Below are 14,804 nucleotides of genomic sequence, written 5' to 3'. Positions count from 1 at the left end.
CATGCAAACACGGGGAGAATGTGCAAACTCCACACGGACAGTGACCCAGAGCTGGGATCGAACCTAGGACCTCTGCACCGTGAGACTGCAGTGCTAACCACTGTAAATTCTATGAACCCAAAGATATGCAGGCTAGGTGGATTGGCCACGCTAAATTGCCCCTTAATTCGAAAAAATGAATTGGATACTCTAAATTAATTTTTTTTTTTTTAAATCCTGACGTCAAGCAATCTTCATGCACTTAACACTTCCCAGCAAGATCACTGCAATGGAAGCAAGAATCCTTGCTAATTTTACTCTTCCCTAGCCAAGCGATGTCAAGGTCCACTGTAGTACACCAGGACCTGCCCTGGCTGAAATGAACTGACTCTACACATATTGGGAATAAAACATGGGAGCTTCCTTGGCTGCAATTACTACACGACAGTACTTCAGAACATATGAATAGAAAAGTCAAAGAGGAAGCCCATTGAAACTGATCTCTTTCGTTCGCTATGTTAACAATTTTTACCTTTGTGTTTTGTTAACTTGCCTGGTACTCACTAAGAGACTGGACGAGCTTGTACATTTTCTCAACAAAATAATTATGGGTGTTATGGACATGAGCCTGTCACACAGAACTAGCAAAGTAATTTAATACTGAGTTTCCATTAGATCATTCCTCTTCTACAGGGATGAAGCTTATTGTTTAAATATGTGCTCCCACTAATCCAGTGGTTCAGTGGGGAAATTCAAAGAACAAAGAAAAATTACAGCACAGGAACAGGCCCTTCGGCCCTCCAAGCCTGCGCCGAGATGGTTCAATATGGTTCTGAGACATACAAACCAGTAAAGTCCCATTTTTGATAAAGCAAATTACTGCAGATGCTGGAATCTGAAACCAAAGAGAAAATGCTGTAAAATCTCAGCAGGTCTGGCAGCATCTGTAGGGAGAGAAAAGAGCTAACGTTTCGAGTCCAGACGACCCTTTGTCAAAGCCTATTTTTGATCCCTAGTCTGACTCAGTGAGTTGATATCAGGTAGGGTAAGAATAAGTAGCATCGGGCAGCACGGTGGCGCAGTGGTTAGCACGGGTGCCTCACGTCGCCGAGGTCCCAGGTTCAATCCCCACCCCGGGTCACTGCCGTGTTTCCCTTGTTTCCTTCAAAGAGTGCCATGCAATCCTTATAATTTTTGGTTTTAACAATTCATCTGATGGATGGCACCTTTTTTAAAAAAAAATTTAGAGTATCCAATTTGTTTTTCCAATTAAGGGACAATTTTACGTGGCCAATTCACCTACCCTGCACATCTTTGGGTTGTGGTGGTGAGACCCACGCAGACACTGGGAGAATGTGCAAACTCCACATGGACAATGACCCAGCGCCGGGATTGAACCTGGGACCTCGGTGCCGTGAGGCAGCAGTGCTAACCACTGGGCCACTGTGCCACCCTTGGATGGCACCTTTGAGGGAGTAGAACTCCCTCAATACTGCACTGGGAGTAGTGGACTAGATTATGTACTCAAGTGGGGCTCGAACCCATAACCTTCTGACTCAGAGGTGCCTCATTAAGCCAAGCTAACAATCTCATGGCAAACCTGTCAATTACTGACTGATTTCAAACATTCAAATTCCATATTTGTACTAATATGTATTATGAATTTATGCCCATTTAACCCAACAAGAACTTTTAGTGAGAGGTCCAATAGTCTGCTCAGGGCGGCACAGTGGCACAGTGGTTAGCACTGCTGCCTCATGGCGCCGAGGACCTGGGTTCGAATCCCGGCTCCCGGTCACAGTCCATGTGGAGTTTGCGCATTCTCCCCGTGTCTGCGTGTGTTCCACCCCCACAACCCAAAGATGTGCAGGTTAGGTGGATTGGCCACGCTAAATTGCCCCTTAATTGGAAAAAAATAATTGGGTACTCTAAATTTATTTAAAAAAAACAATAGTCTGGTCAGATTGGTATCAGCTACTTTAAAAAAAAATTTTTTTTAAGAGTACCCAATTATTTTTTTTCCAAGTAAGGGGCAATTTAGTGTGGCCAATCCACCTACCCTGCACATCTTTGGGTTGTGGGGGTGAGACCACGCAGACACCGGGACAATGTGCAAACTCCACACGGACAGTGATCCAGGGCCGGGATTCGAACCCGGGTCCTCAGCGCCGTAGTCCCAGTGCTAACCACTGCGCCACCGAGCTGCCCCCGTTTCGCCTACTTTTTAAATTAATGACAGACATGCATCTACCTAAGGGTTTGGATATGACGGAAGGTGATGTACTTTCTGAACAGGTAAGCCAGTCGAAGCTGAACTGCAGTTAACGTTTGATGAATAAGGTGTGTTGCTATGGCATGGAGTTGCCTGGAAATTATACCATTATACACTGCTTGGTCCAAAGTTTTGTAATTTGTTCTGAGGTATGTCACATTTACAATATATGATCCATCCACAATTTTGTCAGTATCAGCAGCCTGGAAGACCTTCCCCCTGGGTTGTATTGTTCTTTCTATTGTCTCTGTTGCCATATTGGGCAGAAGAACACCTTCCTTCTTGCAATGTTCTGTACGTAGTTTAATTTCCTTTCCTTTAAACCCAAGGAAACTATTGACAGAGTATAGATTCTTGGTTGCCTCTTGAATCCTGATTAACTGATCCATTCCAGCCCGAGAGGACAGTTTTTCAAGTGTCAGAATTGTGTCCAAGGCTTCCAGGGTCTTTTCATAAAAGCGGGCTTCTTGCTGGGACATACTTGTGTCCTGTTTGGCCTCTTCAATGAAATACTGAATTTGGGCACTTAATTCATCAAGTGCAATCTCTTGAATAATACTGAATCTGGAAATGTCTTCAAGAAGTTCAGCAAAAGTCGTGAATTCAGGTTGTTTATCCTTTATTTTCTCCAGGAGGCATTCCTTTGATGGCTTCAAAACTTGGATAGGTTGCTTGAGGCTCTGCCTTGGTTTCGCAAATATTTCTTTGATTGTTTTCTCAATCACTCCATAAAGATTTTTTAATTCAGCAGACTTGAGAAGAGCTTGGACCTTACAGATGTCATCTGGCAAAAGTTCTCTGCCACTGCTCAGTCCATGATCCAGTGAATACAAAACAGCAGTTTGAAAATCTGTGAGCAAGTCTATAGCCATCTGTTTAGCCTTGGTTTTTAAAGCTTCCTCTTTCCGAGTTGTGCCTTTACGTTTCTTTTCTGCATTCGGATCAGATTTATGCATCTTCCCGTCCGCTGCTTCATTAAGAACCTTCTCCAATTTGGGTTGAGTTGTGAGGCTGATCTCTTCATTGGACACTTCTGTGGGAATATTTTCTCCTTCTGGTTCTCTCAAGGGAATGTTTTCTTCCTTGCTTATTTCTAGGATAGTTCTTTGTTCCTCAGGTTCTCCAAAGGGAATGTTTTCTTCCTTGGATATTCCTGGGATAGCCCATTGTTCCTGAGATTCTCCAAAGGAAATATTTTCTTCTGTGGATTTTACAAGGAGACTCCTTTGTTCATCAGCTTTATCATGCCCGTCATCAAAAATATTAGTTTGCTCCTTACTGAAGGGGTATTTCCCCCTCAGACTTTCTAGAGGAATGATTTTGTCCTTTGATTTTTTCACAAGTGCGGTTCTTTTATTTATTTTGGATGCCTGCCTTGTTTTTAATTGCAAATCGTCAGATGGTGAGAAATTTTCAGAAGTTGTCTGCTCACGAGAATGTGTTTTTTTAGCATTTTGTAGCTGTGCAATTTTGGACCTCAGAAGTTTAATGGTGTTTTCCAAGTTACAGTTAGTGCTACACACTTCCCTGTAATGATATTCTGCTAATTCAGCTCGTGTTTTAAGTGCACTACTGTGTTCTCGAAGATGTTTTAGCTCATTCACCAGATTATCTTCAGCACCCTGGGAGCCAAATGAGTCTGCCTTTCTCAATTCATTTTCCACCTCAAAATATTCCTGTGACCGAATGTGAAATGCTTTGTGAAGATTCTCTATGAATTTCCTGATGTATCGGAAGGCAATTGTCTGGGCTTTCTTGCAAGGAGGAGATTTTGTGATGTCTGTTAGTATCATATCAATTTCTCCCACTGCTGCATCCAACTGTTTTGCAATGTTTCGTTCCACCATTTTATCTGTACTGATTGGCTGCATATCCAGAAGATGCATGAGTGTTTTGGGATCCATCTTTTTCTCTCTCCACCATTTCAAAATGGTGCCTTTACCACCAGGACCTGCAAAGAATCATAGTGTAAGACTAATTTTTGCACACTTTATTATGTTTTATACTCCAAATTGTTTTGACAGTGTTTAAGGTGCAATATCAATATAAGTCTTTTTCTTTCAATCAAAATTGGATATTGTGTAATTTCATGTGCACTCTGACTGATTTTAACATTGTACAATACAACTTACTAAATATCAGCTCAGCTGGTTCGGGTTCGATCCCAACCCCAGGTCACTACCTGAGTGGAGTTTGCACATTCTCCCCGTGTCTGCGCGGGTTTCACCCCCACAAACTAAAGATGTGCAGGCTAGGTGGATTGGCCACGCTAAATTGCCCCTTAATTGGAAAAATTAATTGGGTACTCTAAATTTATTTTGAAAAAATAAGGTCTGGAAAGGAATCCACACCGCAGGTTGAGTCAAAGGAAAAATGGTTTTATGCAACAGAACAAGAGTACAAAGCAGTTACTCTACTACAAGGGCCAGTTCAGAGTCCGTGGCCCTCCAGTTTTATAGAGGATGTAGAAGGGGGCGCTGTGCCCATTTGGGAATATGAATTCCCCAGTCTCATAAGTATCCCATCACCTGCTTAAGGTTTCATTAGTGTCCCATGACCTGCTTAACCCCAGGTTATGACAAAAGGTTTGAAGTAAGAGCAGGGGAATGAATTCTTCTGGTATCCAAACTAACACGGGTCCATCAACCAAAAAGATTATCTGGTCATTTATCTTATTGCTGTTCGTGTGCAGTGTGGTTGCCATGTTTGACTCTAAAAAAGTGACTACAATTCAGAAATAAATCATTGGCTAGAAAGTAATTTGGGACATCATGAAGACATGGGATCTGTAAAGATTTAATCACCTGCTAATGCTCGCATTCCTAGCATTGTTTGGCATCTTTGAATTTGTCTATATGTGTGTTTCTGGAACAGACCTCTTCATTCACCTGAGGAAGGAGCAGCGCTCCGAAAGCTAGTGACATCGAAACAAACCTGTTGGACTTTAACCTGGTGTTGTAAGACTTCGTACTGTCCACATATTATGTTTGCACAAGGTCAATTTTAGATAAATCAGGTCTGTAAAAACAATTCTATTTGTCACTGTTACAGTACACACTGCAGTGTACCACAGGACCTCTCTGTAGGTTACGTAAAAGAATAGCTATTGTAGCACAACCAATCACTCACGAGACGAGATGAGAAGGAGTCAATCGATGGCTTTATTATGCAGACTTGTTCCCCAGCAGCACAGTTACAGAATGCGGCTGCTGGAAAACCCGGGCTCTTATACTCCGCCTTACTGGGTGGAGCCAGTAGGCGGCTGATCCAATCGGGACCCAGTGTCTATCCACCAATAGCCTCTCGGCATCACAGGGTACCGTAATACCCCTAATACATACCACCACAGTTATTTTCATCAGCTTTTAAGCACAATCAAGTGACAATCTAAACGCAGCTCTGTTATGCAAAAATATAGTGATTATGCCAATCCTATCACATTAGCTTTCCTTATCCTCATCAAATTAAAAAACACATTTAGAGTACCCAATTCATTTTTTCCAATTAAGGGGCAATTTAGCGTGGCCAATCCACCTACCCTGCACATCTTTGGGTTGTGGGGGTGAAACCCACGCAGACACGGGGAGAATGTGCAAACTCCACACGGACAGTGACCCAGAGCCAGGATCAAACCTGGGACCTCGGCGCCGTGAGGCAGCAGTGCTAACCACTGCGCCACCGTGCTGCCTACCCTCATCAAATTAGTGAACTGGAGGAAGTCTCGTCTCATAGTCACAAGAATTTATCATAATTGCTATTGTTTCAACATCAGCATTAATGAAGCTGCTAGCTTTATGTGCGGCACTTGTGACAGAACCTGCCTCTCAAGGATTGGCCCTTTTGCTATCAACAAAGCTGTGCCATATGCTGAAATGGATTGTTTGCTGTGTATCCATTGTCTATTGGAGTTGGAAGGATGCTGACAACAATGGATTGTTTCAACATCGGCATTAATTGTTCAATGTGCACTCCATGCTCAACATCCCTCCGTTTTAACGTAAATTCTCCATGAAATCAGTCATAAGTCATAGAATTCATAGAATCCCTACAGTGTAGAAGGAGACCATTCAGTCCTTTGAGTCTGTACCGACCCTCCAAAAGTGCATTGTACCTAAACCGCACATCCCTGGACACACGGGGGCAATTTAACATGGCCAGTCCACCTAACCTGCACATCTTTGGACTATGGGAGGAAACTAGAGCACCCGAAGGAAACCCACGCAGACACGGGGAGGATATGCAAACTCCACACAGTCACCCAAGGCCGGAATTGAACCCGGGTCCCTGCCACTTCACAGTGCGAACCACTGAGTTAAAAAAAAAAATTTAGAGTACCCAATTCAGTTTTCCAATTAAGGGGCAATTTAGCATGGCCAATCCACCTACCCTGCACATCTTTGGGTTGTGGGGGCAAAACCCAGGCAAACACGGGGAGAATGTGCAAACTCCACACGGACAGTGACCCAGAATCGAACCTGGGACCTCGGCGCCATGAGGCAGCAGGGCTAACCCACTGCGCCACCGTGCCGCCAACGAACCACTGAGTTTAACTCAGTTTAGTTTCTTCAATATTTTCAACAAATTTAACAAGGTCTTGTAGCTGAGCAGAGAGAGAACTGGAACAAAAACAGTGCTGGAAAATCTCAGCAAGTCTGGCAGCGTCAGTGGAGAGAGAAACAAGGTTAACATTTTGAGTCCAAGATGACTCTTTGGAACTGCTGAGGAAGAGTCATATTGGAGTTGAAATGTTACCTCTGCTAACGGGATGTTATGGAATGCTTTCCACTTGCCTGGATGAGCACAGCTCCAACAACACTCAAGAGGCTCAACACTATCCAGGACAAAGCAGCCTACTTGATTGACACCCCTTCCACAAACAGTGCTAACCACTGTGCCACCCTGGACTGCAGCTGTTCAACAAGGCAGCTCACCACTGTCTTCCCAAGGGTGATTAGGGATGGGCAATGAATGCTAGCCTAGCCAGCGAAGCCCACATCCTGTAAATGAATTAAACAAAATCTGCCAGGTTTTGTCAGGACTTTCTGTTTTTATTTCAGATTTACGGCATTTGCAGTATTTTGCTTTTATTTTAGAGAGAGGCTTCATTGTCATGGTCATGTTGTGGTTCAGGGAGCCACGGTAGCGCAGTGGTGAGCACTGCTGCCACACAGCACTGAGGACCCGGGGTCTGCGTGGGTCTCACTCATTGGGAAAAATGTTTTAAAATGCATGTCATGGTTCCTGAGATGACCCTTCACATTTTTCATCCTGTACAGTCTTAAAAGTCATCTGTTCCTGTCTAGTATCAGTCCGATATTTAGCCTGCTCTAAACAGCCTATGGTCTTTTTTTTCCCTCCATCTTATATTTGTGCTGAAATCAACATTCATCACATTGTCTACAACTCTAAATTTATAGCTTGATCTTGGTTTCGGACAATGCTCGGCACAACATCGAGGGCCGAAGGGCCTGTTCTGTGCTGTACTGTTCTATGTTCTATGTTCTAACTCTTAATTCATTATTTTCCTGGATCTCCAAACTGTGGATGTCTCCTGTCAATCTGGACACTGGGACACATGGCCAAATCTAATACTTTTCTAAATTTACCTGCTGATTTTTCCTTTATACGTTCATGTTGAAGACTAAACAGAGTGTTAGATAGTTTCTGGAGATTGTCTATACACTCTTGTGAAGAAGCCAAGCTTGATTGCACTTTCACATTAACTTCCTCTATCCATTCCGCTGACCTGTTTTCAACTTCTCCATCCTCCTCAAAATCTTCCTCATCGATTAGTATTTGATCTGCAATATACATGTGTATGATAAAATTATAATTGTAACTTAGATTGAAACAGCCTATCTGGCCTTACACAAAGATGCTCCTGTTTTAAGAGCACTTATTATTCTTATTTGTATCTTTGTGTTCATCAAGGTGAAGAATTTAGTGCTAGTCAATGAAATACTTTCCATCTTGAGCACAGAGCATTGTCAGCATTAAACACTCTCAAATTAGGCATAATGGTACAGTCTTATGCTCCATCTATACTGTCCCATCAAACATTTCCAGGACAGGTACAGCATGGGGTTAGATACAGAGTAAAGCTCCCTCTACGCTGTCCACACCAAACACTACCAGAACAGATACAACATGGCGGTACAGAGTAAAGCTCCCTCTACACTGTCCCCATCAAACACTCCCAGGACAGGTACAGCATGGCGGTAGATACAGAGTAAAGCTCCCTCTACACTGTCCCCATCAAACACTCCCAGGACAGATCAGCACGGGGTTAGATACAGAGTAAAGCTCCCTCTACACTGTCCCAATCAAACATTCCCAGGACAGGTACAGCACGGGGTTAGATATAGAGTGAAGCTCCCTCTACACTGCCCCCATCAAACACTCCCAGGACAGGTACAGCACGGGTTAGATACAGAGTGAAGTGCCTCTACACTGTCCCCATCAAACACTCCGAGGACTGGTACGGCACGGGGTGAGATACAGAGTAAAGCTCCCTCTACACTGTCCCCATCAAACACTCCCAGGACAGGTACAGCACGGGGTTAGATACAGAGTGAAGTGCCTCTACACTGTCCCCATCAAACACTCCCAGGACAGGTACAGCACAGGGTTAGATACAGAGTGAAGTGCCTCTACACTGTCCCCATCAAACACTCCCAGGACAGGTACAGCACAGGGTTAGATACAGAGTAAAGCTCCCTCTACACTGTCTCCATCAAACACTCCCAGGACAGGTACAGCACAGGGTTAGATACAGAGTGAAGTGCCTCTGCACTGTCCCCATCAACCACTCCCAGGACAGGTACAGCACGGGGTTAGATACAGAGTATAGCTCCCTCTACACTGCCCTCATCAAACACTCCCAGGACAGGTACAGCACAGGGTTAGATACAGAGTGAAGTGCCTCTGCACTGTCCCAATCAAACACTCCCAGTGAAGTGGTTTGGCTTCATACACATGTGATTGATGCATTATGAATGCAATATTAGTCTTACTGTGCAGTCCTTTTTTAAAATTAAATTTCTATTTTTTAAGAGTACCCAATTTATTTTTCCCATTAAGGGACAATTTAGTGTGGCCAATCCACCTACCCTGCAAATCTTTGGGTTGTGGGGGCGAAACCCATGCAAACACAGGGAGAATGTGCAAACTCCACATGGACAGTGTCCCAGAGCCATGATCGAACCTGGGACCTCAGCGCCGTGAGACAGCAATGCTAACCACTGTGCCACCATGCTGCCCCACTGTGCAGTCCTTTTAAAGCTCAATGATCTGTTGCAACTTGTGTTTGGGTTACACAGCAAATATAAAATCACAAAGACGCACTTGATGAACATCAAGAAATCACAAAGACCCACTTGAGAAACATATCAGCCATGATAGAATGGCGGAGCAGATTCGATGGGCCGAATGGCCTAATTCTGCTCCTACATCTTATGAACATGAGGGAATAACTCTGAAAGCTTCCATTCCAGGTCTACACATACAGTCAACAACCTACCTCTGAACCGACAGCTGACTCCACCAAAGGTACATGGTTTTAATGTGCGATTTAACCAAATGAGGAACATCAGTTTGATACAATGTTTGGCTTACACCCAATGTATCCCATCTTGTTAAATTAGTATCTTTCATTGTCCTTTTTGCCAATTAATGATATTCAGCCATTTAACTGCGATGTTGTTCTCACTGAATATTTACTCATGAGTATATTCCATCAAGAGCTACTGAATAGCGCGGGCAGCACGGTGGCGCAGTGGTTAGCCTGGTTGACTCACGGTGCCGAGGTCCCAGGTTCGATCCCAGCTCTGAGTCACTATCCGTGTGGAGTTTGCACATTCTCCCCGTGTCTGCGTGGGTTTCACCCCCACAACCCAAAGATGTGCAGGCTAGGTGGATTGGTCACGCTAAATTGCCCCTTAATTGGAAAAAAAAAATTGGGCACTCTAAATTTATTTTAAAAAGAGCTACTGAATAGCAATAGAACCCTAGCTGATTTTCCATCCTAAGTAACCAAATTGTGGTTCATCTACTGCTGCCCGAGATAATGCAACACAGACCAGGAGTCAAACATGGCGCCGACTAGCTTGCATATCTTATTACTACAGCGTCTTGACCCACTGGTTAATCAAAAAAGCATAATTTTCACTGAGTGTCACTTTGTTGATTAAACTGTCACTTTGTGACAGAGACTCTGTTGAAGTATTCAAATCAAATCTGGGTCTGGCCCATATCCAGCATAGAGAAAGGGATTTGTGATGGAAAATGATAAACAATTGGTTGAATTGGATCCTGGTTGAGGAGATGACCTGGAAGCCCTCTTCTCTTGCTTACATTCATAATAGGGCATGCAAATTATTGAGTCCCAACTGTTATATGTTCAATACACCATCTGAAATAATGTATCAAAATTCTTACATTTATGCCCACTTCCTGTGTACAAAACCTTATTTCCTCATCACATTTTTGTTAAAATTTTATGTTAACCTTTCCCATTATAAATTCCTATGTCCACATTTATTTATTTTTTAAATTTAAAGTACCCAATTCTTTTTTTTCCAATTAATTTAGTATGGCCAATCCACCTACCCTGCACACCTTTTGGGTTGTGGGGGTGAGACCCACGCAGACACGGGGAGAATGTGCAAACTCCACACGGACGGTGACCCGGGGCCGGGATCAAACCCGGGTCCTCGGTGCCATGAGGCAGCAGTGCTAACCACTGCCTATGTCCACATTTAGAATTAATCTGCCCAGGTAAACTTGTCACACTGTTATTTCGCCCTCTGACCAGCTGTTTTGCTGAAATGTCTTGGGCTGGATTCTCTGTTCCTGCGTCTATGTGCTGAAACCAACAGAGGATCTGTGGAGTTCCACGACGTAAAAATCGGTGCCACACCCGCACCGATTCCACTACTGGTGAGGGGCTAGCACCGGTGCCGCACAAAACACCCACGGAACACGCGAAAAACGGTGGGAGAATCGTCCGATCCAGGCTGGTCACGCGTAGGGCCGACAAGCTGCAGCCGGGCATACACTTACACTCCCCACACACGCACCGATTGCGCCCGAAAAGATGGTGCCGGTTGTGCTGGACCGCGTACCCGTTCACCCCGACCCCACAGCCCACGTCCCGGCCATCCCCCACCACTTCCCCAGCGCTGGCAGAAGCCCCCTGGCCAGCGGCATGACTGTCGGCAACGTATGGCGGTGCTGGACACTGTCCATGCACCCTCTCCCTCTCTGCAGCCACCACGCCAGGCTCACAACTCAGCCCATCGGAGGCGGAGCATCGCGGGTGGGCCCAATAATGAGATGCAAATGTGGTCGCAACTACGCGCGTTGCGCATCACAAAGACGCCGGTTTGGAGGGGGCAGAGCATCACGCCCCGGTGTCAAACCGCCGCCTCCTGCGATTACGGCATCGGGAGGTATTCTCCGCCCGATTGCCGTTCCCGATTTCAGTGTCGGGCAACGGAGAATCCTGCCGCACATTTTTGCACCACCCTGCTCCTCAGCCTATACTGCAGAGAAAGTCCTACACTCCAACCACCTCTACTTCTCAATTTGGGAGGGTTAGGTTAAAATTGCTCCCTCAGTGTGCAAAGCCACTAGAGATTAACTAGTTCATAATAAATTGCATACTGCTGTCTGATAGCCATTGTAGAATAAACTTTAAAATTTCCTCTTTGGTGCTGCTGCCGGTTGCAAAGTCAGTGATCGTATCTATTAACCACTCCCTTTCCTTTCTTTCAGGGGTAAGGGTGATTTTTGGCACTTGCTGGTGGTCAAATCTTGCGTGGCTCAAAGCAAAATTCACTTTGTCCAGAATGTCCCTCAAACGTTCTGCAACTTCCTGTTGGCAAATGTTAAAAGATCAAAAAGAGGTCAGCTATTCAAACAAATGAGCAGTTTCAAAAATCGCATACTTTTCTTGGGAAATGTTAATTACATCTAAAAGACACAAATCACTTCACTCAGCCCCTGCTGTATAAAATGAAGACAAAATAATTGTATCTCCCTGAAGAAAAATTAAAGATTTGTTTTTTTTTTTAAATTTAGAGTACCCAATTCATTTTTTCCAGTTAAGGGGCAATTTAATGTGGCCAATCCACCTACGCTGCACATCTTTGTGTTGTGGGGACGAAACCCACGCAAACACGGGGAGAATATGCAAACTCCACACGGACAGTGACCCAGAGCCGGTATCAAACCTGGGACTTCGGCGCCGTGAGGCAGCAGTGCTAACAACTGCGCTACCGTGCCACCCTATGTCGTTACTGTTGTAATGTGAGAAAACACTGCTGTCAATTTGTGCTCAGCAAGATCCCAATGAACAATGAAATAAATGACCAGATGATTTTTGTTTGTAATTTTGCTTGAGGGTTAAATATTGGTGAGTACACTGGGGAGAATTTCCATTCAGTCACCATCATCCCAGCTCTTCCCCATTACCAGGACCTCCCAAACAGGGTAATAGCTCATTACTAATGTACAGTATGATAATAGAAAATATTTTTATTTCATTGAACATTCGGTGTCTCCCTGATAACCTGTACCGTGTAGCACTGTCTGGCTTCAATGTTGTCTTCTATACACCTCCCCAATGGACAACAGACAACTGTGAGGAGTGTAAAATGTGAGAACTTTACAAATGCAAATCATCTGATAATCCTTTGTTCGAGCCAAAACAAAAAATATCTCCAGTAGGTTTGTGTTTCTCCCTCCTCATATGTGAAATAGGACAGACCTAATTCAGTAGTGTATTCACACACATTATATACTGACATCTAACACACAGATGTAGCAAGCCACTCATTTGTATCGGAAATTGCTATTCCTGGTTCAAGAAAGCCCACTGCTTCTCTGGACACTGAGAGATGGACAATAAATGCCATCTCTCAGCGATGCCCACATCCCAAGAACGGTTTAATGAAAAAAATTCCAAATTAACCCACAAGTTAAAAACACTGCAGGAAAAATGGTGTTTTGTTTCAATACAATTTGCCAGTGACACCCAGTTGCCAAGGCCGTGGGCAATAATAGGGTTCTGAATAATGGCAATTTTAGAATTTGAAGTTTTGCCCTGAAAACAGCACCCACAAATATAATTTAAATTTTGAAAAATAAAATCTCAAGATTTCATCAGCTCTGTGGCTGACAATCCCTGTCTCTAAAGATTTTTAAAAAACCACGCCCCACAATTTCCTCTAATCACCACTGTTTCTTTGAAAATAGAGTTCCAGTCTCAGGGGTAGACAAAATGCCAACATTAACTCCAATTTTCAGTTATGGTTAGTCACTAAAATGTGCCACCATTCTGTGTATGTTTCTGTGCAAATCAAAATAACTCAAATGAAATAATGCAACAAAGTTCCTCAATGAAACCTTAAGGTCCAAAATATTCCTGAAACGATCACATTAAAAAGTCTGGAATAAGAAGCAGGTTTCTCACTTCCGGTGGCGGCCATGGAGGAGTAGGTCACACATTTGATAGCTCCCGCCTGTGACGGACTTTTGGACCTTTTTCCCCCATTTTTCCCCGGATTTTATGGGATAAATCGGTGAAGAGTGAGACAGTGAGGAGAAATCCCCCTCCAGTATATGGAGAATTGGACCAGAAGTGGCCGTGTGAGAAGACAAACTTCTACAAGGAAGACGCGAGCGGAGCAGAGCTGGTAACGCGGGAAAGCATGGCGGAGAAGCAGGGCCGCGAGGAGTCGACGGAGTGGTCGACAGAGCAGCTGGAGATGTTTTTCGAAGATTGCTTCGCCAAGCTGAAGAAGGACACGCTGGACCCGATTAAGGCATCAATTGATCAAGTGGTGCAGAATCAAGAGACCCACGGACGTGTGATCCAGGAGGTGGAGAAAAAGGTGTCCGAGCACGAGGTGGTCGCCTTTTCTGGCGGTCGTTCATCATCTCCACCTTGGTCTCCGTGCTAGAGACCAAGGTGGAGATGATGAACGACCGCCAGAAAAGAATGCAGGAGAAGCTGGAGGACCTGGAGAACAGGCCCAGGAGGCAGAATCTGAGAATCGTCGGCCTCCCTTAAGGCAGTGAGGGATCGGATGCGAGGGCCTATGTGACGAACATGCTGGAGAAATTAATGGGGGCTGAGGAATTCCCTCGGCCCTTGGAAGTGGATAGAGCGCACAGAGCCCTCGTGAAGAAGCCCCAAGCGAATGAGCCGCCGAGGGCGATGGTGGTACGCTTTCACCGATTCCTGGACAAGGAACACGTTCTGCGGTGGGCCAAGAAGGAATGGAGCAGCAAGTGGGAGAATTGTGAGCTCCGCATTTATCAGGACCTGGGAGCGGATTTGGCCAAGAGGCGAGCTGGGTTTAATCAGGCACAAACGGCCCTCTTTAAGAAGGGGGTGAAGTTCAGGATGTTGTACCCAGCCCGTCTGTGGGTCACACATGAGGAACGGGACTTCTACATCGAAACACCAGACGAAGTATGGACCTTTATTGAAGAAAAGAGGCTGGAGGCGAACTAAAAGACACTGAAGCCTTGGAGAGTACAGTGGTGG

General features: G+C 44.7%; 1 protein-coding gene across 3 annotated transcripts in view; it reads right to left on the bottom strand.

Annotated features, from left to right (window-relative positions):
- Positions 1-14,804, bottom strand: part of LOC140405477 (uncharacterized) — a 40,949-nt gene that overhangs the window by 17,914 nt on the left and 8,231 nt on the right. For 2 of the 3 annotated variants that reach the window (XM_072493951.1, XM_072493952.1), the window contains exons 2-4: positions 11,915-12,125; positions 7,858-8,052; positions 2,231-4,202 (exon numbers count right to left, since the gene is read on the bottom strand). In XM_072493951.1, coding sequence (XP_072350052.1) covers positions 2,231-4,202; positions 7,858-8,052; positions 11,915-12,125 — 2,378 coding nt within the window. The remainder of the gene's footprint in view (positions 1-2,230; positions 4,203-7,857; positions 8,053-11,914; positions 12,126-14,804) is intronic. The other variant, XM_072493953.1, reaches the window with a different exon arrangement.

Source organism: Scyliorhinus torazame, chromosome X, assembly GCF_047496885.1.
Source record: "Scyliorhinus torazame isolate Kashiwa2021f chromosome X, sScyTor2.1, whole genome shotgun sequence".
Lineage (NCBI taxonomy): Eukaryota > Metazoa > Chordata > Chondrichthyes > Carcharhiniformes > Scyliorhinidae > Scyliorhinus > Scyliorhinus torazame.
Note: the sequence above shows the minus strand (reverse complement) of the source record. Positions and strands in the feature narration are given on the sequence as shown.